Source organism: Balaenoptera borealis (genome assembly GCF_965194805.1).
Source record: "Balaenoptera borealis genome assembly, contig: HAP1_SCAFFOLD_1414, whole genome shotgun sequence".
NCBI lineage: Eukaryota > Metazoa > Chordata > Mammalia > Artiodactyla > Balaenopteridae > Balaenoptera > Balaenoptera borealis.
This window is the reverse complement of record NW_028122809.1, coordinates 87,683-112,411: the sequence shown is the minus strand read 5'-3', so window position 1 is coordinate 112,411 and position 24,729 is coordinate 87,683. Positions and strand designations below refer to the sequence as shown.

Sequence of the window (24,729 nt, the reverse complement as noted above, 5' to 3'; positions counted from 1 at the left end):
CAGATAAAACTGTCTGCAAAACTCCTTTAGTGAGGGCAGCCTTTAACTGGGAGAATCTGGGAAGGGAACGCTAGGGCATAGACCCTCCAAGCAACTCACCAGTTCATAGACCCTCCAAGCAACTCACCAGTTCATAATCCTCGTCGTTGTTCTTGAGAACACTGTTGATCAGCTTCAAATCACTTAAACATCAAAGAGGTTATTTTTTTTCTCCTTTGAGATGGAAATCTAGGGGTGGGGTGGAGAATCATTTCAGATATTTCCCTTCAGTGACAAGCTGCTACGGTTGGCGGATACACAACATAAAATAATTGTTTGAAAGTTTCACATCTGACCCGTGTAGCACCCAGCACATTTTCTTAATTTAGAAAATATTTGATGATACTGAATCCAAACCCATTTTCTCAAATGCAGGCTTAATTTCTCTTTGACCGAAATGAATAGTTATGTTGTCATACCTTAGCCGAACACCCTGTAAATATAATACCCCTTCAGTTTTAATATTTCAAAAACTGCTTACATCCTCTTTACAGCTGATCTTCCCAGCAAAAAGAGAGCAATATTATCTGCTTCATTTGGTGGTTGAAGGAGTAGTTATTATATACAGAGCACTTACAAGAGTCCCTGACATGAGGCAAGCAGTCAGTAAGAACTCCTATTTTCCAGTCATTCAACATTAAGCACAGCCCCTGGCATATAGTAAGTGCTCAATATACATCTGAGAAATGAGAGGAGGAGAGAAAAATAGATGGTTGGTAATTAGAAATTAATTTTCAGCAAGTTTAGCAGTGTGTGGTTATTTTCTAGAAAGGTAGTTTTCCTGGCTTTGCCTTTTACTATCCCTCTTATTATTGACTTGATGGTATCTTTAGGAGATATTCAATACAGACCCATCTGGTGAGGCCCAGAGGGACAGTATTGACCATAATGAATGATAGTGGTTCTTTTTTTTCTTTTAGGCCACGCTGTGCAGCATGCAGGATCTTAGTTCCCCAACCAGGGGTTGAACCCGTGCCCCTGGCATGGGGAGTGTGGAGTCTTAACCATTGGACCCCCATGGAAGTCCCAAAGTAGTGGTTCTTGATACGCTAATACTATCCCAGTGTCCTGGGATGAAGGGGTCCAGCGAGTACATTTTCCAAGGTATGAGCCCATGCTATTTTGGGGCCAGCCTTCTGGAGAGCAATCCTCCTCTGAGGCAGAATTACCAATACACCAATACGATACCAATACAGAATTGCCTGCTCCCCTCGAGGTCTCTCTCGACTTCAGCCTCTCAAGTCAAAAAGAAAGTGCAGCAGTAAAATAGGCTCATTAAAAATCACTAAGAAGGATGTTTGCTAAAGAACCCTCTGGGCCACGTGGATAAACCAGAAAACCTCAGCTCCTGCAAGAGGGCCAGCAACTGTGCTGTGTTCCTACACGCATATTTTAAAATTATTATGAACATATTGTTAATTATTAATTAATATTATTTAAAAACTATTATTAAGTCCTACAGGTATAATGGGCTTATTGGCCAGCTTAGAGTTCTATGGCAGGAGTTGGCAAGCTGTGGCCCTGCCTGTTTTTTTTTTTTTTAACGTTTTATTTTGAAATAATAGTAGACGCAAGCCTCCCCCAGTATTAACATCTTGCCTAACTATAGTACAATATCAAAACCAGGAAATTGGCATTGGTATAATCCCCAGAGTTTATTCAGATTTCACCAGCTATATATGCAAGTGCGTATGTGTGTGTGCAATTCTGTAACGTGTAGCTTTGTGCAAAAATCACCTCACTCAAGATACAGAACTGTTCCATCACCACCAGGCTTTCTCATGCTACCTTTTTAGAGCCCTATTCTCATCTTTAACCTGTTCTCTATCTCTTTGTCATTTAAAGACTATTCTATAGATCTGCCACCTGTTTTTGTGTAGCCTGTGAGCTCAGGGTGGTTTTTACATTTCTAAATGGTTAAAAGAAATCAGAAGATTTTTTTGACACATGAAAATTATATGGAATACGAATGTCAATGTCCATAATGTTTTATTGGAACACAGCCACTCCCATTCATTTACAGATTGTCTGTAATGGCAGAGTTGAGTGAGTAGGATGTGCAGTGCTAAAATATTTACTATCCACCCTTTTATAGAAAATGTTTGCTGGCCCCTGTTCTAGGGCATTCTCAAGCTGCCACCTGCATGTGGACTGGTCAAAGGTGTGCATCAGGCTGAGTGAATTAAAACCATCATTTGGAGGTGGGAGTGGAGGCATCCTCTCCTCCTATCACCATCCTCGTAATAGCTGTTGAGCTCTTACTATGTGCCAGGCATCATCTCACTTAACGCTCCCAATCACTATTGCATGTAAATGTCAGACCACCAACTCAGGTGTGCAAGAAATGTAATTTTATTTTCTATAAGTCAATGCAATTTCTATTTTGAGCCGTCTTTCTGCCACGTGGCGAAAACTGTTTCAGTCATTTTGAGCTTTATCCCATTTCCCCAGGGTAGCATCTTAAATTCCTGGGGATGGGACATTTCATCTCCGATGGTCAGTGCCTCATGCTGGACTCTGCTGAGATGTCCAGTGCTCTGTCCAGCCCTCATGCAGGTTGGCAGCTACCTACCTCTTGGAAGCCATCAGAAAGGCACTGTTAGGGCTGGTGCCTCCTGCCATTTCTGTGCTTTTGCTGGCACTGGGGCTCATTCTGCTCCTCTACATCCCACTGGTTCTCACACTGGGGTGTGCATCAGGACCACCTCGAGGGCACGTTATATCACAATGCTGAGCTTCAACAACAATTTCTGATCACCAGTTTCTGATCCAGCAGGTCTGAGGTGGGGCTCCAGAATGTGCATTTCTAACAAGTTCCCAATTGATGCTGATGCTGATGGTTCTGGACCACACCTTGAGAAACAGCTGGCCTAAACCATGCCGAGGCTCAGGGAACTCAGAGAATCTGCTTCAGGTCTATCTAGCTGAACACACCCCGATGTTTCTCCTCTGTAAAGAGGACCCAGGGACTTCCCTGGTGGCGCAGTGGTTAAAAATCCGCCTGCCAATGCAGGGGACGTGAGTTCAAGCCCCAGTCCGGGAAGGTCCCACATGCTGCGGAGCAACTAAGCCCGTGCGCCACAACTACTGAAACCTGCGCACCCAGAGCCCGTGCTGTGCAACAAGAGAAGCCACCGCAATGAGAAGCCCGCGCACTGCAACGAAGAGTAGCCCCCGCTCGCCGCAACTAGAGAAAGCCCGTGCGCAGCAACGAAGACCCAACGCAGCCAAAAATAAATAAATAAAAATTTTTTGAAAAGCCCAGAAATTAGAAAAAAAAGAGGACCCAGGTCACTCACTTCTGCTCCAGATCCCCCTCCCCCAAAACATCTGGAGTTTTTGTATTACCTCTCTGCTACCGTTTAGGGCAATGACTCCAAAGCTTGGTTGTACATTGGAATCACCTAGGTAGGGAATTTTAAAAACTACTAATGCCAAGGTCCCCTTTCTTCACCACCCCACAGTTTCTGATCTAATTGGCTGGGGTGTGGCCTGGGCATTGGGGTTTTAAAAAGCTCCCCAGGTGATTTTAATGTGCAAAGATGAAAAGTCACTAGTTGTGGACAGCGGTTCTCCAAGTGTGGTCCAGGCCTGCAGCATCAGCATCACCTGGGAACTTGTTAGAGATGCAGATTCTCAGGCCCTACCCCAGACACCCCCAATCAGATTCTCTGGAGGTGGGGCCTGGCGACCTGTGTGTGAACAAGCCCTCTTGGTGATCCTGGTCAGTCGAGGGGATCAGGCTGGCTGGGGAAGGGACTAGAGCTCAGGGACTCTGCAATCTTTTTAGCTCTTGGCACTTCTAGTTTTCCTGGACTAAGGAATCTTTTCTAGTCGAAGGAAAAGGGAAGACAGGATCTTATATCATTGCACTGCATGTAAGATATATTGTCTTATATCTGCATGTCCTAAAGATATCATTCTGTCTCCACACACTCCTTTGAGGGAGAAACATGAGGTAGACTTTGATTAAACCTCCTCCTTGCTGTGTCATCCCTCCATAGGTATAACAAATATCTAGCTGCCCGGATGTAGGAAAGGGCTTTGGGGCAAAAGAATATACCTCCAAAAAACCGTTGCTTAATATTTCACAAGTAATCAAGGAGACTAAGGTTTGAGAGTTGAAGTCATCTGCCTAGATCCTAAATCTCAAAGGGGTCCTTTTGACTTCAGAGCTTGAAGGGTTAAAAATCTTCCCACTCTCCCATCTTGCCTGACCTCAGAGTTGTTCCCTTCTGTCCTCAGGACTGTGGGCTGTGGTCAACAATGCTGGGGTCCTTGGCCTCCCAACTGACGGGGAGCTCATTCCCATGACCGAATACAAACGATGCATGGCCGTGAACTTCTTCGGGGCCGTGGAAGTCACGAAGGCATTTTTGCCTCTTCTTAGGAAATCCAAGGGGAGGCTGGTGAACATCAGCAGCATGGCAGGTGAGTTGGCCTTTCCCCACAAGGTCGTGGGTGCCAGTCATGCAAGATGTGACTCGCAGTGCTCCCTGTGGGCTGAACAAGAAAGCAGGGCACTCTCATGCAGGGCTGGGTGAAGAATAGTCAAATCGTGTGTTTACTGTTGATCTGAGTACAATAAAACCTTCCTTTCCTTTCAAATCCTTTCATGTACTGACTCTTACCTACCTTCTAACTCATCTATTCATTACTGGGGATTTAGGGCTCTCACATATCTTCACAGTGTGACCGCTAATGCACAAGCTTCCTAGATTTGGAAAGGAAACCCTGCATACAGTTAACGTCATCGTGACAGGGAACCTGTTCTCAACCCTCCCTGAATTCTGCACACTCTGTTGTTCCCTGTGAGATGAATAGCAAATGTCTTCACTCTGTTGGCACTGTCAGAGCCCTGTGTCTCAGTTGGCTGCCTGCTAGTATTTTCCATAAGACAATTCCCATCGTTCTGCAATCTCAAGGCAGTTGGGGCAGGGTGTGACATTTGATAACTCATCTCTCTCCATTTCAAAGAACAGATAGTCAACAAGTCAAGGGTTTACCAATCTCCCTTCCATAAAAAATGCCCATGTATGTGATGTCTCATTCTTTCTTCTAGAACAGATATTTCCAAACTGGGGTTCCTCAGAGCCTTACTCAGCTTTGAGTGGTGTCCATGGGGTTGTCTTTTGGGCCACTGCACAGGTGAGAGGGAAGCCAAGAGGGTGGGCTCTGGACTCCAGGATCCTGCCTTCACATTGAGGAATACCACTCTTCACTGTTGGATCAGTTGGTTCTGAGTGAGATTTTTTTTTTAAAATAAAGGATCCAACTATTTGGTTGGTTGGTTTTGGTTTCTTTGTTGTTGTTTTTTTAAGGGAGACATTTTTGTGTATTTTCTAGACAATTGTTTTCCCTCATATTTTCTCACCTGGTTCTAACTTAGCAACTTCTAACTTACTAGCTATGTGAGTGTGTCACTAGCGTTGCTTGTTGGCCTGAGGAAGGAAGGAAGGAAAGAAGGAAGGAAGGAAGGAAGGAAGGGAGGAAGGGAGGGAGGGAGGAAGGAAGGAAAGGGAAGGGAAGGGAAGGGAAGAAAAGAGGGAGGGAGGAGGAGAAAGGATGGAGAGAGAGACGTCTAAGGTGGTTAAGAGCAATGAGTACTGTGTTTCAAATTTTATGAGAACCCCAAAATATTTCCAATTTTTTTTCTACCTTGCTAAAGCAAACAAATCCTGAGAAAATACATTTGCAATATTTCACCCTTAACTTTCTTCTGAACTTAGCCTTTACATTTTTGACCTCTGTGGAAACCTCACTTTTCTCAGTTCCCTGGTACAATCTGGTACATCTGGAAAAGTCTCACATGCTCCTTTGCCTCACTCATTCAACAAATATTTACTGAAATGACTTATCATTGCCTTCTCCTTGACACAGTGACAAGGAAGATTTTTCTCTTCCTCTCTTGGTTCTCAACTTTGAGCAGCTCATTCGTTCATAAGATTTTACTTACGTATCACTGATATGCACACTACCTGCTATAGGCCCAGTGTCTGGCATGAAGTAGAAGCTCAATTAATAAATTAAAAAATGCAAGTGTGCAGATGAATGAATGGGCGAGTGACGAATTTATCCTACAGAGGATGCCCATTCATAAACCTTCAACTTGACCTCTAAAACTTTTTCTACGCCAAGACGTTGAATGGACTTGTCACATATTTCCACTGGAGGAAAATGTTTGAGGGTTAAAATAAATCACACACCTCACTCCTATTCTCACCACTGGACATACAAAATCTTTTATACCCAGCCTTACTAGTTCCATTCCAGTATCTTACCATCGTCACCAAGTCAACATGTCTGAAGCTAAACTTTCTATCAGCCATTCAGCGCTTCCTCTCTTGACTTCCTTCTGTTCACTCCTAGTCTTTTAGGTTTCAGAGCTTTGAGCCTTCTTGGATTTGTTTCTCCCTGTGCCTTTCTCTCCTTTTCTCCCACCCAGTCAGTCACCAAGATGTATGGAGTCTTCCTTCATCACATCCAGCTTTGAATCCTTATGTTTCAAGGAAACTCTAGAAATAGGTTCATTTGCAGGACTCAGAAACCACCCAGGGAATTTTATAAAGTTGTTAAAACAATAGCATGAAAGCAGAACAGAAAGGAAACGTATGTACTTGACAGGGCAGGTGTTTGTAAGAGGACAGGAGCCAAAGATCTTAAATCATGCTTATAGTTTCCCGCATTGATGAGGGGCAGAGGAGTTCAGCAGAATCCCTAGCACTTTGCTGATGAGTGTTTTGCGAAACAATGGAAAAGATTTTTGAGCAAGGGGATAAGAAGCTAGACTGTAGCACAAGAATCAGAAAAGTCATGGCATGTGTAAAAGAGACTATATAACCAACCACCAACCCACAAAATTAACATCCAATGTGATGCCAATTTGATGATGTGTCTCTTGGCAAAGCTAATGTAACAGTAATTTTGGAAAACGTACTTATTTGGGAGTTCACCCTGGTCTTTTTCTCATTTTGAAGATGGAGGTATGGAGAGAGAGAGAGACAGCCAGTAAGTGTTCTCCAAAAGGAGTTCATGGTTGCCCTGACCCATCAGGTTGTCTTGAGTCTGGCACCTCGGCCACCCTCTGCATGACAAGAATTTCAATGATGTAGATTTATCATGGAAGTTTGCATCAGCCAGGAGGAGCTGAGCTGGAACTGCTGACTCTATTCAAGTTATCCACTGCTGCGTAGTAAATAACCCCAAAGAAAGTGTCTCAGGATACTGTGAGTAGGCAACCGGTTTGGTAGAATAGTGGTCTCTCAAATACATGCATGTCCTAAAACCTGGAACCTGGAATATGTGACCTTACCTGGCAAAAGGGACTTTGCAGGTATGATTGAGTTAAGGATCTGAAGGCAGAGATGATCCTAGATTATCTAGGTGGGTCTGATGCGGTTACAAGAATCCTTATAAGAGGGAGGCAGGAAGGTCAGACTCAAAGAGAGGTTGGAAGATGGAGGAAGGAGCCGTGAGCCAAAGAATGCAGGTAACTTTCAGAAGCTGGAAAATTCAGTGGGGATAAACTGCCTAGGTTTTGATCCTGTCTTTACCACTGACAATGGAGTGACCTAGGACCAAGTGCTGAACTTCTGAGTTGCAGCTTCTGCGTTTTACGATGGGGATAATAATGATCGTTTCTTCTTAGGCCCATGTTGAGATGAGATGAAATGACACGGTTTTAAGCATCAGCCTTGCACCTGGCACATGGTAGAGTTAGAGACCCAAAAGCCATCTGCCATGAAGAGGCTGGCTCTGTGTGCACCTGTGGCTTTTTATCCTGCCAACCGCTGGCATTGCCACCTGTGACTGTTCCATCCTGTTGCTCCCTGTCACGCACTGGCCCCTGGGCAAATAAGCCCAACAGGTCATTACTTCCACATTTGACCACATCTTCTCTGGGAGGATTTTCCACCCCCATGATGATAATCATGTTTATCATCCCTCCCACAGAAATAGAATAGCTCTTTAACCTAAATCCTGGCAAGGAAGTTTGATAAATATTTAACCAAGGATTGAAGGAAGTGGGAGATGACTCTTTGATTGATTGTACAAAGGGCACTTGAAGAATCTTTATGTTTGAGAGGTCTAAAAGTCTTTTCTGGCCAGTTTTCCTCTTAAGAAATTGCAGAGTAAATACCCATGTTATGTCGTAAGCTGTGCTTGAATGAGAACAGCTGAAAGCAAACCTTATAAAACGACTAAGGCCTCAGGGATTTTGAGCCGGTTGTGCTTTGAATCGTGCTCTTGGATTACTAGCTGGGTGATCTGGGGCAAGTAGCCCCACTTGTCTGTGTCCATTTCATCTTCTGTCGTGATAGGGTGACACAGCTCCTGAGTCTAAGGCAGCATTTCTCAACCTGAACATTATCGATATCTGGGGGAGGCTAATTCTTTCTGTGGGGGGCTGTCCGATGCATTGTAGGATGTTTAGCAACGTCTGTGTTCTTGACCCATTAGATGCAAGTAGCACCCAGTGCTGACCTTCAGATATTACCACGTGTCCACTGGGGTGGGGGTGGGGTGCAAAATCAGCCCCAGTTGAGAACTTCTGGTCTCAACTGTAGATCTAAATGCATTGTGGATTCTGAGTGTTTAGCACAGTTACTGGTACACAGAAAGTACCCTAGTAACAGGGACCTCTCTACTGAGAGACAGTAATGGTTGCCCATCACATCGAGCTATTTAAAATGCATGAAAATTACTTTACACCAAAGTAAGTGGCCTCAGAGAGTCTTACAAGTCTACAGATTTTAGGTATCTGGCAGATTTCACAGTTCCAAACTTGAGCCTGGTCTTACTTAGTCCGGAGAAGTTGACAATGGGATCATTCCTGGATTTTTTTTCTTGCCGAGGTAGCTGCCTTAAGGGAATCATCTGGCAAATCATTCAGCCAGTCTCAGCTGCTCAGTGACGTGAGAGGAAGCCAAAGCTGAGATTCGTTTCCTTAAAACTCTCACACTAGCCAGGGCTTAGCGTAGAGTAAGGGGGAGAGGGGAGAGCAAGATGGAGTGAACGTCTTCATGCTGAGTTGAATTAGATGCTTACACCCCTGAAGTCATTCAGTGCTAACATGTGCAGGATGCAGATACTGATTCCTTTTTAGATCAAGCACACTCTAGCCCAGGATCATCCAGCTGGTAAGCAATGATCAGTGCTGGTAACTGGGTCTATTTAACTCCAAATTCTGTGTTCCTCTCACTTTTCCAGATTACCAAGCAAGAACACACCAGGGAAACGGGGGGCGGGGGGGAGGGCAAGAAAAACACAGACCCTAACGCTAGTACGTTTAAGCAATGATTAGGAAGTGTTAGCGATTTAGGGCTGTCTCCTACCCCAGCGCTTCAAACATTATGTGTATAGTGATCAGCTGGGGGTCTTGTTAAAATGCAGAATTTGACTGAGTTGGTCTGAGGGGGGCCTAAGATTCTGTATTTCTATAACTAGTTCGTAAGTGACTGCTACTGGTCCCTGGACAATTTTTTCAAACTTCAGATGCATTTGATTCACCAGGAGGGCTACTTAATAACGACTGCAGGAAATCAAAACTTCAATGAGATAATATTTCACACCCACTAGGATGGCTATAATCAAAAAACCAGAAAACAGCACTTGATGGCAAGGGTCTGGAGAAACTGGAACTCTCCTGAGTTGCTGGTGGGAACGTAAAATGGTGCAACCTCTGTGGAAAACACTTGGCAGTTCCTCAATAAATTAAACACAGAGTTACAACTCAGCAATTCTACTCCTAAGTGTATGCTCAAGAGAACAGAAAACAGGTGTTCCAACAAACACTTGTACATAGGTATTCATAGCATTATTTATAATAGCCAGAGATGGAAACAACCCAAATGTCCATCAACTGATGAATTAATAAACAAAATGTGGTCTATCCATACAATGGAATATTATTAATCCATAAAAAGGAGTGAGGCACTGATACTCTGAAGGGTGAATCTTGAAAAGATTGTGCTAAGTGACAGAAGCCAGACACAAAAGGCCATATCTTGGGACAATCCTATTTATGTGAAATGTCCAAAACAGGCAAACCCATAGCGACAGAAAGCATATTAGTGGTTGTCAGGGGCTGGGGTATGGGGGTTCCTTTTGGGGCATTGAAAATACAGAACTAGATAGTGCTATTGGTTGTACAACATTGTAAACGTACTAAAAGCCACTGAATTGTACACCTTAAAAGGGTTAAATGGTGAATTTTATGTTTTATGTATTTTACCACAATAAGAAAAAACTTCTGCCCGATCCCCAGAATTTCTGATTCAGTGGGTCTGGAGTGAGACCTGAGGGCTTGCACTTCTAACAGATTCCCAGCTACTGCTGCTTCTCAATCACACTTTGAACAAGGTCTCAGACATTGATTTTGATGCCAAACAGTTGTCGAATCCCCAGAGATTGTCAAATTACAAGGGAACAATCAGATGCTATTAATTTCTGCTAACCATGCCTAAAGTTTTTTTTTTTTTTTTTTTTTTTTTTGGCCGCACCACGCGGCATGTGGAACTTCCCCAACCAGGGATCAAACCCACGCCCCCTGCAGTGGAAGCGCGGAATCTTAACCACCTGACCACCAGGTGGTGGTTACTTTTTTTTCCTTTTTTTTTTTTTTGGCCACGCTGCATGGCTTGTGGGATCTTAGTTCCCCGACCAGGGATTGAACCCGGACCCTCGGCAGGGAAAGCTCAGAGTCCTAACCACTGGACCGCCAGGGAATTCCCTGGACTTGGTTACTTGAGTTGAGCCCAGTTGACCTTGGAGGAGGCAGAAACCAGCTGGGAGCCCTCATTACTTTCTCCTGAGACAAGGTCATGGGTGTTCTGGCTTGGGAAGATATTAGAGAATGAGAAAGCTGCTGTGGGCATGGGACCCTGGTACCCCTATAAAAGTGTCCTGCACCTGGTTCCATATTGGAGAGAGGAGTTTCCCCAACACCAACAAGCAATGCTCAGATACCAGCAGGGTGTCCTACAATTCAACTCAATTCTGAAGTTCTCTACCTGGAGAGAGCATCAGATCCCACAGGTTAGGGCTCAGTCCTACAAGGCTGCCCCCCATCCCCACTTTGGATGCCAGTGGCAAGCCCAGGTTATCACCTGTGCTTCTGACTGATTCGCTATAGATCAGAGGTACCAACTACCCCCTCCTTGGGTTCGATTAATTTGCTAGAGCAGCTCACAGAACTCAGGAAACCTGCTTACTCACTGGATTACCGGTTTATTACAAAGGATATTAAAGGATACAAATCAACAGCCAGATGAAGAGATACACAGGGCAAGGCACAGGGAAAAGGTGTGATGCTACCACGCTCTCTGAACTCGCTACTCTCCCCGAATCTCCCTGCTCACCAACCTGGAAGCTCTCCCAACCCCCTCCTTTGGGGTTTTTATGGAGGCTTCATTATAGCATGTGATTGACTAAATCATTAGCCATTGGTGATTGATCTCAATCTTTCTCCCCTCCCCGGGGTCGGGGTAGGACTGAAAGTTCCAACCCTCTAATCACAAGATTGGATCCACTTGCAGCCAGCCCTCCACCCATTCTTAGGAGAGGTTCTCGTTGCCTCATTAACATAACAAAAGTCCTCATTAACCTTTGCCACTCTCATCACTTAGGAAATTCCCAGGGTTTTAGAAGCCCTGTGCCAGAAACAGCGACCATGACCAAATACGTATTTATTATAAATCAAAAAATCACACCTTACCTATACAGCCTCAGGCTGAAAAGCTGCAATATTTCTGCCCTGTGTTAATAGAGCACTCGCTTGGAAAGCCCTTTCTTTTCCATAATTCCTATATGGTCATATGTTAGCTTTAGGTCAGGAACAAGAGGATCTCCTGGTAGGTGTTGATCATTATGGCTAGGATGAGTGTTGTGAGGCCCTGTGTTACCTCAGGGGACATCAAAAACATCTGAATGCTAGAACCTTGGGAAATGTTACTAACTTGTTGCTTATGCCACACCAAAGGAGTCAGGCAAAGACTAGGACCGAGCCCCCCGAGGGGGGTGTGGGGAAAGGGCCTCACAATTCTGTAAGCTCCAGGATAGTAACTTCAAGTTTCCCTCCGTGTTAGCCACGGCCAACAGTATGCCATAAGGTCAAAACAAGGACCACCAGAAAGACAAGGACCACCAGAGTGATCAGAAACATGAGTGCTGAGTTTATTCTTGCCAGGGGGCAGATTCACTGAGTAGTTCCCCGAGGCAGAAAAGCTGGGTGGGGGGGACTGGTATGTTCTAGAAGAGGGGGAGGATGCTGCCTTCATGGTAGCTGCACCGAGTAGGGCTAGATGACTTGCAGTTGTGAAGGATGGAAAGAGTCCACAGGTCTGTACGTGGTTGGTTAAAACACGTCCCATTGTTGACTGGGTGTTCCATTAAGTCGCTGAATAACAAGGTCACCCCATATTCTGAGCCAGTTACCATCACTGGCTACTTAGAGTCGATTGGAGGGAACCCCAGCATTCAGTTTTGGTACCTCCTAAGTGAGTACTGCTCTAAGGGCAAAGTTTTGCCTTTGCATTAGCCACGTCCATCAGTGATGGGGGTGAGCGTGGAATGGAGTGAGGAAGAAGTATATTGTCACTTTAAATTCAGTTGCAGCCTTGGCAGAAAATGTTTCAAAAGCTCTAGCTTGCTTAGGGGGCGCTTCTCTTATGTTTTAATATTTCAAATTAGCCAGGCCTTGATTTTTGGGCCTCCCATGCCAAACTTCAATAAACTTAATTTTTTAGTTTTATTTACCAAAATGTTAGGAGACCTTATGACCTTGGTATGGCCAAAGACCTACATGGGAGCTAGGCAGTTCTCCTGACCTAAGCGTGTTTCTGTTTAAATTTAAATTTTAATTTTTTAAAAAATTTTTGGCTGCGTTGGGTCTTTGTTGCTGTGCACGGGCTTTCTCTAGTTGCGTCGAGCGGGGGCAACTCTTCGTGGCAGTGCGTAGGCTTCTCATTGCGGTGGCTTCTCTTGTTGCAGAGCACGGGCTCTAGGTGCGTGGGCTCAGTAGTTGTGGCTCACGGGCTCAGTAGTTGTGGCTCACAGGCTCTACAGTGCAGGCTCAGTTGTTGTGGCGCGTGGGCTTAGTTGCTCCGCGGCACGTGGGATCTTCCCGGACCAGGGCTCGAACCCATGTCCCCTGCGTTGGCAGGCGGATTCTTAACCACTGCACCACCAGGGAAGCCACCTAAGCGTGTCTTAAAGGGAGTATGCATTTTTAAACTTTTTATTTGGAAATAATTATAGACTCACAGGAAGCTGCAAGGAAATGTACAGGGAAGTCCTGTTCGCCCTTCATCCAGACTCCCCTAATGACAACATTTTACATAACTACAGTACGATATCAAAGCCATTGGTACCATGCACAGAACTTATTCAGATTTCACCAGTTATATCTGCACCCATTTATGTGTGTGTGTTTATAGGTCTGTGCAGTTTTGTCACATGTATAGCTTCCTGTAACTATGAACACAATCAAATACAGAATGTTTCCAGCACCATAATGATCCTGAGATACCCCTTTTATAGCCACATCCACATGCTCACCCCATCCCCAACTCCTGGCAACCACGAATCTGTTTTCCATCTCTGTAATTTTCTTTCAAGAATATTATATAAATGGAATCATACAGTAATGCAACCTTTTGAAACCGGCTTTCGCTCAACATAATTTAAAGGAAATATATTTTGACCAAGGCATATGGAGCTCAAAAACAAACAAGCAAAACCGAACATATAAACAAAAACCGTTTCTTCCAGCATAGCACTAGAAAGTCTCTTTTAATTTCAGTCTCTTGAAACACAACATACCTTAGGCCCCACATCTGTGAGACTTGGATCAAGGATCAAACAGCACTGCCAGGTCACTATCCAACTTCTGAGATCACAACTTCTACAACCAAAACAGAGATCTCAGTTTTTCCAGAGCCCAAGCTGTATTAATATTTACATGTCCAGAGGACAGAAATAAATCGAAAAAAATCATAGATGTTCTCTAGAAGTGTTTAACAACCCTATCTGCCCATTGGAATCACCTGGGGGAGCTTTTAAAAATCCCAGTGCCTTGGCAAATAATAGGAAGGTCTAATAGGGAGCTTACTTTGTGCCAAACACTGTTCTAATATATTAATTCACTTAACTTTCATAACAACCCTGTGATACATGTATTATCATTATTCTTAATTTACAGATTAAAGGACAGGCACATAAACATAAACTGGTTTTCCTAACTTTAACTGCTTTTACTAATCAATGGCAGAGCTGGGATTTGAACACAGGCAGTGTTGGCTCCAGAACCTGGCTCTTAACTGCTGCCCTCTGCTAACCTCCCTTCCAGCTGGCCAAGCTCACCTCACCTTAAAAACCGTGGAGAAATGAGAATAGTCTAACCGCACAGATTGGGTTGAAACTTTGAACAAGTTGCTTTAACTTCTTTGGCCCTTCTCCCCAGTCAAAGGAAGGAATTGGATTTTGAACTCTTAAGATTTGGTGAAACTAAAAATCACTTAAATAAGAATCAGCTGGTCATACGTGACAAGATGGGAACCACAGTTGAATGTTTGATGCCAGATACTATACTGAAATTTCACCAGTTAAGCCTCAGGACTCTTCCTTTTAAGTGACAGGGCCAAACCTCAGACAGACTTAAGGGAGAAGGAGGTGATTAGCTCACCGACTGTTTGGAACCAAGTTCCGAGTCACCTTAACTCTCCCCCACCTCCACTCCCCGTTTCCGTCCTCAACCCCTACCTCCAGCTTTCTGAGCTCCCTTCTCGCTCCTCTGTTTCCCTTTGTTTCCCTTCTCCTGTGTGGGGGCAGAAATGGCCCCTGGGAGTGCCGGTGTTGCACCATTATCACACTTAAGTAGCCAGGAATAAACCATAAAAGCATCTCCCTTCCACGATCTAGGTCAGGACTCTGGCTCAGCTGAGGTCACGTGCCCAGCCCCAAGCCAATCTCCGGGTCCAGGGGATAGGATATTATGATCAGTCAGTCTGCCTCTCTGAATGAGGACAAACCGTTGACTGACAGCCTTCCTACAAAGACAGGGAGGTAAGGATGAGTGTTTCCCAAAAGGAAGTTATGTGAGCCAGACCAAAGCTTTTTTTTTTTTTTCCATTTTGGCCACACCGCGCGTGGCATGTGAGATCTTAGTTCCCCCACCAGGAACGAAACCCGCGTCCACTGCATTGGACGGCCAGGGAAGTCCCAGACCAAAGCTTTAATAATCATGTAAGAATCATGATGATAATTGACATTAGCTATTCTAGGTATCTCTACTTCAATGCCTACATTCCCTGCCCCCAGTTTGATTGGGCTATAATTGGCATATAACATTGTCTTAGTTTCAGGTGTACCACATGATTTGCTACATGTATATGTTGCGAAATGATTACCACAATAAGCTTAGTTAACATCCATCACCTCACAGTTACAATTTTTTTTCTTGGGATAAGAGCTTTTAAGATTTAGTCTCTTGGACTTCCCTGGTGGTGCAATGGTTAAGAATCCGCCTGCCAATGCAGGGGACACGGGGTTCGAGCCCTGGCCCGGGAAGATCCCACATGCTGCGGAGCAACTAAGCCTGTGCGCTACAACTACTGAGCCTGCGCTCTAGAGCCCACGAGCCACAACTACTGAAGCCCATGCGCCTAGAGCCCGTGCTCTGCAACAAGAGAAGGCACCGCAATGAGAAGCCCATGCACCACAATAAAGAGCAGCCCCTGCTCGCCGCAACTAGAGAAAGCCCACGCGCAGCAACGAAGACCCAACACAGTCAAAAATAAAAAATATAAATTTATGAAAAAAAAATTTACTGTTAACAGCTTTCAAATATACAACACAGTATTGTTAGCTATAGTCAGTATGTTGCACGTTACATCCCCAGAATGTATTTATGTTATAACTGGAAGTTTGTACCTTTTGACCACCTTCATGCATTTCCCCAGCACCCCACCCCTCACCTCTGGTAATCACCAATCTGTTCTCTGTATCCATGAGTTAGCGTTTTTTGTGTGTTTTTTTTTTTTTTTAAGATTCCACATATAAGGGAGATCCCACGGTATTTGTCTTTCTCTGTCTGACTTATTTTACTTAGCATAATGCCCTCAAGGTCCATAGATATGTACCTAGGAAACCATCACCACAATCAAGATAGTGAACATGACCTTCATTCCCCAGACTCCCTTGTCCCCCATTCTAACCCATATACCCTGGCCCCCCAGCAGGTAACCACTGATCCATTCTATCACTATAGATTTGTTGGAATTTTCTAGAATTATAAATAAATGGAATTATACAATACATACTGTTTTTTTGTCTGGCTCTTTCTTTCACCATAATTATTTTGAGACTCATCCACGCTGTTGTGTGTATCAAGTTCATTCCTTCTAACAGCTGAGTTGTATTCCATTGTACGGCTGTATCACAGTTTATCAATTCAGCCAGTGGATGCTTCTTTGACCAAAGAAGGGGGAAATCTTTGCCAAACCTGGGACCCTTAATGTCATGGGCTCAGTCATCCTGGGTTCCCCATGAGGTCTCCTGGGTGCTCTGAACCCCTTCATAATCTCGTGTTTTCCAGTGAAAGGACACCAGGAACACACCCGTATTCATTTCTTAGGGCCGCCGTAACAAATTAGAGTGGCTTAAAACAACAGGAATCTATACTGTCACAGTTCTGGCGGCCAGAAGTTCTGAAATCAAAGTGCTGGCAGGGCCACCTCCCTCTGAAGGCTGTAAGGGAGAATGCCTCCTTGCCTGTCCCAGCTTCTGTAGCCCCAGGCATTCCTAGGCTTGTGGCAGCATCACTCAAATCTCTGTCTCCATCTTGACATGGTCTGCTCCCTTGTTTCTCTGTGTCTTCTCTTTCTCTGTCTCTTACAAGGACAGCCATCATTGGATTTAGGACCCATCCTAATCCAGGATGGTCTCATCTTGAGATTTGTACCTTAATTACAGCTGCAGAGAACCTTATTCCAAATAAGGTCACACCACTTTTCTGGCTTCCTTTGCTTCTGCCTTCCGTAGCTCATCCCCCACAGCTGGTCCAATGAGACGCAGTTTAAGGCTCAATCTCTCTCAGCTTCTAAAAGAAATGTGATTCAAGTGGAATAAAGAGCATCTGCCCCCAGCACTAGCTAGCCCTCCTAGAATAAGTCCTTTCTCACACCCTCTTTTTTTTAACCCCCAATTTATTATTTTACAGTTCTACAGGCCAGAAGTCTGAAATGAGTCTCACTGGGCTAAAACCAATGTTTTGGCAGGCCTGAATTCCTTCTGGAGGCTCTACGAGCAAATCCATTTCCTTGTCTTTTCTAGGTTCTAGAGGCTGCCTGCATTCTTGGTTCATGGTCCCATTTCTCTGTCTTTAAAGCAGCAACATCAGGCCATCTCTCTCATTCCAATGCCCTTCTCTCCTCTCTTTCACTTATAAGGACCCTTGTGATTACATTGGACCCACCTGGATAATCCAGGCTAAGCTCATGATCTCAAGGTTGATTAGCAACCTCAGTTCCCCTTTTTCCATATAATCTAACATATTCATAGGTTCCAGAGACATCTCTGGACATCTTTGAGGGACCATTATTCTGCCTACCATACCTCTCTTTCCTATTTTCCACTTTCTCTGTATCCCTAGTGATTTCCTCAGATCTAGCTTTTAGGTAACAAATTCTCAACTGTGTTTGAACTACCATCTAATTTGTCTACTGAATTTTTTCTTTTAAGTTTAGTTGATTTACAATATTGTGTTAGTTTCAGGTGTACAGCAAAGTAGTTCATATATATATTTCAGATTTTTCACTATAGGTTATTACAAGATATTGAATATAGTTCTCTGTGCTATACACTAAATCCTTGTTGCTTATCTAGTTTATGTATAGTAGCTTGTAACTGTTAATCCCATACTTCTAATTTATTCTCCCCCCGCTTTCCCCTTTGATAACCATAAGTTTGTTTTCTATGTCTGTGAGTCTGTTTCTGTTTTGTATAACGATTCATTTGTAGTATTTTTTAGATCCAACATATAAGTGATATCATATAATTTTGTCTTTGACTTACTTCACTAATAGTCTCAGGTCCATCCATACTGCTGCAAATGGCAATATTTCATTATTTTTTATGGCTGAGTACTATTCCATTTCATATATATGGTGTATATATATATATATATACCACAGCTTCTTAAGCCAACTGTCTGTTGATGGGCACTTGGGTTGTTTCCATGTCTTGGCTATTGTAAATAGTGCTACTATGAACATTGGGGTGTATGATGTATCTTTTCAAATTAGAGTTTTCATCTTTTCTGGATACATATGCAGGAGTGGGATACCTGGATCATATGGTAGCTCTTTTTTTAGTTTTTAAAGTAATCTCCATACTGTTTTCTATAGCGGCTGCACCAATTTATATTCCCATCAACAGTGTAATAGGGTTCCCTTTTTGCCACACTCTCTCCAGCATTTATTATTTATAGACTTTTTGATGACAGCCATTCTGACTGCTCATACCCTCTTACAGAGATGCCCCATGGTTCCCTATGGCGTGTGTTACTCCTTGTTGCAACAAGTATTAAACCCAATTTGTTCAACTACAAGCTCTGTAATGGAGAGAACAGTGCCCACTCTGCCCCCACTTCCCCAAAGATATGTCCATCCAGAACCTCAGAATGTAGGTTGGCCAAACTGGAAGGTCAGAGGCTGGAGCAGATGCTCTTTACCCCACCTAAATCACATTTAGCTTAGAAGCTGGGAGAGATTGAGCCTTATACTTGGTTTGCCATTGGACCAGCTATGATGAAGCAGGCATGGAAAGCAAAAGCAAAGGAAGCCAGACAATGATGTGACCAAGAATATGCGTTCACCTGCATACAGAGGGCCTTTGTCTTCCTTTCTCTGCCTTAGTCACCACTGATACCAGTTCCTGGCATGAAGTAGGTGCCATTTAAATACTTAGTGGATGAACAAATGAAAACATCAGACCTGATTTTTTTTTCTCCCATTATTCCCATAGGAGGGGTTCCAATGGAGAAGATGGCAGCCTATAGCTCATCCAAGGCAGCTCTGACCATGTTTTCAGCAGTCATGAGACAAGAGCTATCCAAATGGGGAGTTAAAGTCTCTGTTATCCAGCCCGGAGGCTTCCGAACAAGTAGGTGTCTGAGCCCAAGAGCCCTGCAATATTCATTCTGGAAGGGATGCTGAAGGTTCTTTGTTTTGACAGAGTTCAAGCCAAACCCCTCAGTGGTGGACCAAAGGGGGTTGGGATGGGTGGGCTTCTTCTAAGCATAGAGGGGCAGGTGCCAGGTTTTGCAATGTACGGTTGCTCCCCTGCCTCTTTTCACCAAGGAATTAAGTTTTGATGTTATGTATTTTTCAAACACAACCTCCTCCCCTCTGAAGGACATGACCCACATCCTTCTACCCCGGGAGGAGATGGCCATCCTCTCCTCTCCGCTCCCTGAATTTCTGGACTCTGAGCAGATGTAGACGACCCCCATGGCTCAGCCCTTAGTTCTGGGTCATCAACCATGTAATTGGTGATCGAAATGAAGATGTAAAAGAGCATATCTAATAAAAGACCACGCACTGGGAGGGATGCCTAACACACTAAAGAACAAACCCTAGAGGTTTGAATATTAACCCAAATGCACCAGATAAAAATCTAAAAGAAAAGCAGAACTTTGTCTTGAAGCATTTAGCAGCCAGGATCTCCCAGAGTTGTCCAGGAAGAGCACGAAGACTCGGAGAAAGGGCTCATCTGGGAAGGAAACCGAGGGAAAGAGACCTGGGCCGCTCAGGTTGAGAGGCGGGACCAGGGCAGTAGGAATGGAGGGAAGGTGAAGTCTTGAGAGGGGTTTCCAACCTGGGGACTCCCTGGGCAGGTAGGAGAGTTGAGGGGAGTTGACGGAGAAGGAGGGGGGGTCAAAGATGATGCCGAATATGGCAGCCTGAGAGACAGATCACAAAAAGCTGCCTGACAGCTAGTGGAAGGGGAGAATGATGAATTTGATTTTGAACCTGGCAGGAGGATTGAGAGTTTGGTGACACAGCCAATGAAAACTTCCAACACACAGATGCAAGATTCCCTTTGGACCAGAGAGCAACCCTGCAGTTAAGTTACAGGTTCAAGGACTCACTGAAATTGTCATAGCTAGCATTTTGGGCAGCTGTTCTTATCAGGCACTAGCCATTTTCCGTACATTCTTTCCTGATATTGTTGATCTTATTTTTTTAATTGAGAAATATATCATATACACACATAGTTTAATAAATTATCAATATTATAAAAATTCATGTACTTAACATCCAGATAAAAAAATAAAACATTGCCACCTCTCAGAAGCCCTCACATGGTCCTCTCCAGTTTTAGCCCTCTCCTCCCTGCAACATGTAACCTGTCATACTTTTTGTAACATTTGTTTATTTGCTGTTCTTGACAGTGTTCCATGCATACATGCATCCCCAAACAATAGTTTGGCTTTACTGGTTTTTGACCTTTAAATGGAATCAATGTGTATGTATTTTTTTGCGTCTGGCTTCTTTCACCAAACATTATGTTTTCACAGTTCATTTATATTGTGTGTAGCTGTAGTTCATTCATTTTCATTGCTAGTATTCTGTGAATATGCCACAATTTTTCTACTATCGATGGGATATTTGGGTCACTTTTGGACGACTGTGAACAATTCAGCTGTGGACCTTCTGGCACACCTACTGTGGCATATGTGTGTGTGATTTTTCCTATGACATATATACCCAGGAATGGGATGACTGGATCATAGATTTTAATTATCTCCAACTTTATTGGATATTTCCAAATTGTTTCCTTAATTATCATTCCAGTTTTACTCCCATCCTTTCCATATATGTCTTAATCTGCATCACAGCCCTGAGGAGTAGGTTTAATTGACATCATTCACCAGGTGAGGACACTGAACTAGGGTGGGTAATATATAGCTCAGCATGGACATCTGTGACACCACGATGGTGGGGAATTTGAAACCAGATCCCTAGGTGCAGAACCTGGTTCTTTCTTTTATATCAGGATATCCTCAGTTTAAAGCTGACATTTGATGGGCTCTCTAAAGGCAAGAGGCCAGACGGTGGAGAGCTGAGGACTTAAGTTTGGAGAATGACATTTGAAGTGGGGGATGAGACAAGGAATCTTTAGGGACACAGAGAGCTCCTGAAGACATTCAGGGAGACATATCAGATTTTTTGGGTACCCTGCAATAAAAAATAGCTCAAGCATATTGTACGCTTCGCGGATTTTAAGACTTTATGTGTACAATCTCACTTAATCCTCACCTATGAGGTATCACCAGTTAGGCATCATAATATTCCCATCTTATGGGTAGAAAACCGAGGCTCAGAGAAGTTAAGGAATTTCTCAAGCCACAGTGCTGATATGAGGCAGAGATGGGATTTGGATCCACGTCATCTTACCAGTTTTATTGTGTGTAGCCCCAAAGTGGCAGGGGATGGGCAAGTGTGTGTCAAAAGTGGCAGATGAAGACTGACAAAAGGGTGGTGGCTTTGTCACCAATAAAGAGAGTTTTGGGGATTTTGGACAGGGTAGGCACAAGAGTGATTAGAAAGTCCATGAGGTGTTTAAAGAGGGAGGAAGTGGAGAGGAAAAGGAATCCCCCTGTGAGAGTAGAGACTGGGGCAGAAGTAGCTGGAGGAACAATAGTTCATGCAAACATGTTTCTTAAGATGCAGAAGTCTCTGGAGTAGTAACTGTCAGGGTAATCGTTTCCTTAAGTACGGTCGTGCCTTCATGAAAAGAAATGAGCAGTTGAAACTCCGTTTGCATTTCCATGAGTATAATTGGATTTCACTGGCTTACATTTCATAGCGAGGCTCCTCTGCAGTCCTGGTATCCAGGAGTCACCCAAGCTAGCAAAGACTCCTCCCCAAAGCAATCCCTGAGCAATCACACACTTTGTAGGAGGGAGTGTGGGTTGCTGCAACCTTTCTGGAAAGTAATCTGGTACTAGCTATTAAAATTCAAAATGGGGGCTTCCCTGGTGGCGCAGTGGTTGAGAATCTGCCTGCCAACGCAGGGGACACGGGTTCGAGCCCTGGTCTGGGAAGATCCCACATGCCGCGGAGCAGCTAGGCCCGTGAGCCACAATTGCTGAGCCTGCGCATCTGGAGCCTGTGCTCCGCAACGGGAGAGGCCGCGATAGTGAGAGGCCCGCGCACCGCGATGAGGAGTGGCCCCCACTTGCCGCAACTAGAGAAAGCCCTCGCACAGAAACGAAGACCCAACACAGCCATAAATAAATAAATAGATAAAGGAAAAAAAAAATGCCATAGAATAATTAATTTAAAAAAAAAAATTCAAAATGAATGTGTTTTTTGACCAGACAGCCACCCTTTGGGGACCGTAGCCTAAAGAAGTGAATGCCGAAAAACAAAAGGATACATTGTGCAAAGCTGGTGATGGCAGCTTTCCCTGAAATGGTGAAACCTAGGAACGACTGGCAAGTCCTTTGATAGAGAAATGGTGACTAAAAGCTGCTCAATGGAAAATTCTGCTGCTCTGGTTTAAAACTATAGCCATTGACCAGGAGGCAGGTCTGTGATTCATTACTAAGCAAACAAACAAAAATCAAAACCCACAGACAAACAAAAAAGCAAATTCCTGGAAAATACGTCTAGTATGATCCTTTTTGTGTTTTGTTTGTTCCTGGTAAAATAAAATTAAGCCAAAGCCAAACATATCTATATGTTTGTATGAGCAAGGAGGGAGTGTAGAATGACACACAATACTGTAAGTTTCCTCAGAGGAGATTAATTTTAAAAACATATGCATCTCCTTATTATTCATTATTTATATAATGAGCAGCCATTGCTACTATATTTTAAAGTAAATATATAGATACTATTAGATTTTATATAATAAGCAAGAATTTACTTCTATATTAAATATATGGTTATATATTTAATCACATATAATTTATACATTAAAATTTAATGTATTATTTAAAATGAAATTAAAATTATATTTATTAAATAGATAACATGAGGGACTTCCCTGGTGGTCCAGTGGTTAAGACTTCGCCTCCAGTGCCGGGGCGGGGTTGTGGGGATGGGAGGGGTGGGGTATGGGTTTGATCCCTGGTCAGGGAGTTAGGATCCCACATGCCTTGGGGCCAAAAAACAAAAAACATAAAATAGAAGCAACACTGTAACAAATTCAAGAAAGACTTAAAAAAAAAATAGATAGCATGATGCTCAACATTACATATTTTTTTAACCTTTTCTTTTTTTTTTTTTTTTTGGCTGCGTGGCTTGCGGGAACTTCCCTGACCAGGGATTGAACCCAGGCCACGGCAGCGGAAGCCCGGAATCCCAACCACTAGGCCACCAGGGAACTCCCAACATTATATATTTAATTTTATACACAGAAGCAGGCGTTACTGCTATATTTTAAAAAATTATGTGTATGTATATATGTAGGTATATACATATCGTATAGATAATATATATTATATACATTATATTTTATATTGTATATAATAGTCATGAAAAGATATGCACTAGAATGTTTGTGGCAGCACTATTCGTAAGAGCCTCAAACTGAAAACAACCCAAACACCCATCATAGTATAATAGATAAATAATTTATGGCATATTTACAGAATGGAAAGCTACTGACTACACAATACATGCATCCATGTGTGCATATGTCTAAAGTCAGGCAAAGCTACTCTACTCTGTTCATCTGACAGTGGCTCCTGGGAAGGTGGCCAAGGCTGGTTTGTCCTTTTCTTGGTCTGGTTGCTGGTTACATGAGCTATTCGGTTTGTGCAAACCTATTCATCTGTGCACTGTTCTGTATGTATGTTTAAAAGAATAGAATTGCCATTATAAAGCACATACTTTAAAAGGCATTTGGGAATGTCCTTCCCAACAGAAGCCAATTCACAAGGGCCTTCTTCCCAATTAGGGGTAGGACATGCCTGTTTTAGCCTTCCCAGCATCTGAGCCTCTCTTTTTTTCTTGCATCTCAGACATCACAGGCACGAGTGACATGTGGGACAAGCTGGAGAAGAACATCCTGGACCACCTCACCCCTGACGTGCAAGAGGACTACGGCCAGGACTATATCCTTAGGGAACGCAATTTTCTCATGCTAATGCAAACCTACTCTGTAATGGACGTCTCCCCAGTGCTCCTGGACATCCAGCATGCCATCTCTGCTAAGAGCCCCTTTGCATTTTATGCACCGGGGAAGATGTCTTATCTGTGGCTCTGCTTTGTTTCCTTTAGCCCTACTGGCATATTTGATTATTTTAGCAAAAAAAATGCACAGCCATGGAAGGAGCACGCCCAGAGTGTTAAGCAAGCCTGACTGGAAGAATGAGGCCGTGCAGGCAAATCAGTGGGAGCTGTTAGAGCCTTGGAATGAGAGGGAGTCTCGAGCTTCCCATTAAAGTTGTGGTTTCCTACCTTGCAGCCCCTGTGAGCTCTGTTGGTTGAATAGTGAGACAGCAGGGAAGAGGGCAGGGCACAACCTTGAAAAGAATGACATAGACATTGAGCATATGACATGAAACTGGTTAGAACCGACTAGGCCCAAGATGGCAGAAGATTCAACTTCCAGGGGACCTTCTGCCTCATTATACGCTCACTGTAATATATTACCTAAATGACACACCCACTGGCG

The 24,729-nt window shown here is 43.7% G+C and overlaps 1 protein-coding gene across 2 annotated transcripts; it reads left to right on the top strand.

Annotated features, from left to right (window-relative positions):
• Positions 1 to 560: 560 nt before the first annotated feature.
• On the top strand, positions 561 to 24,518 carry LOC309622019 (17-beta-hydroxysteroid dehydrogenase type 2-like). Of its 2 annotated transcripts, XR_014240432.1 has the most exons (5): positions 561 to 1,143; positions 4,285 to 4,470; positions 19,063 to 19,200; positions 20,077 to 20,162; positions 24,074 to 24,207. XR_014240432.1 is itself a non-coding variant. In XM_082409236.1 (4 exons), exons 1-4 carry the CDS (start codon positions 1,113 to 1,115, stop codon positions 24,412 to 24,414), a joined length of 696 nt encoding a protein of 231 aa, XP_082265362.1. In that variant the 5' UTR covers positions 588 to 1,112; the 3' UTR covers positions 24,415 to 24,518. The 2 variants fall into 2 exon arrangements, 1 of the variants encoding a protein (XP_082265362.1); XM_082409236.1 differs by lacking the exon at positions 20,077 to 20,162 and having other exon boundaries at positions 588 to 1,143; positions 24,074 to 24,518.
• Positions 24,519 to 24,729: the final 211 nt, after the last annotated feature.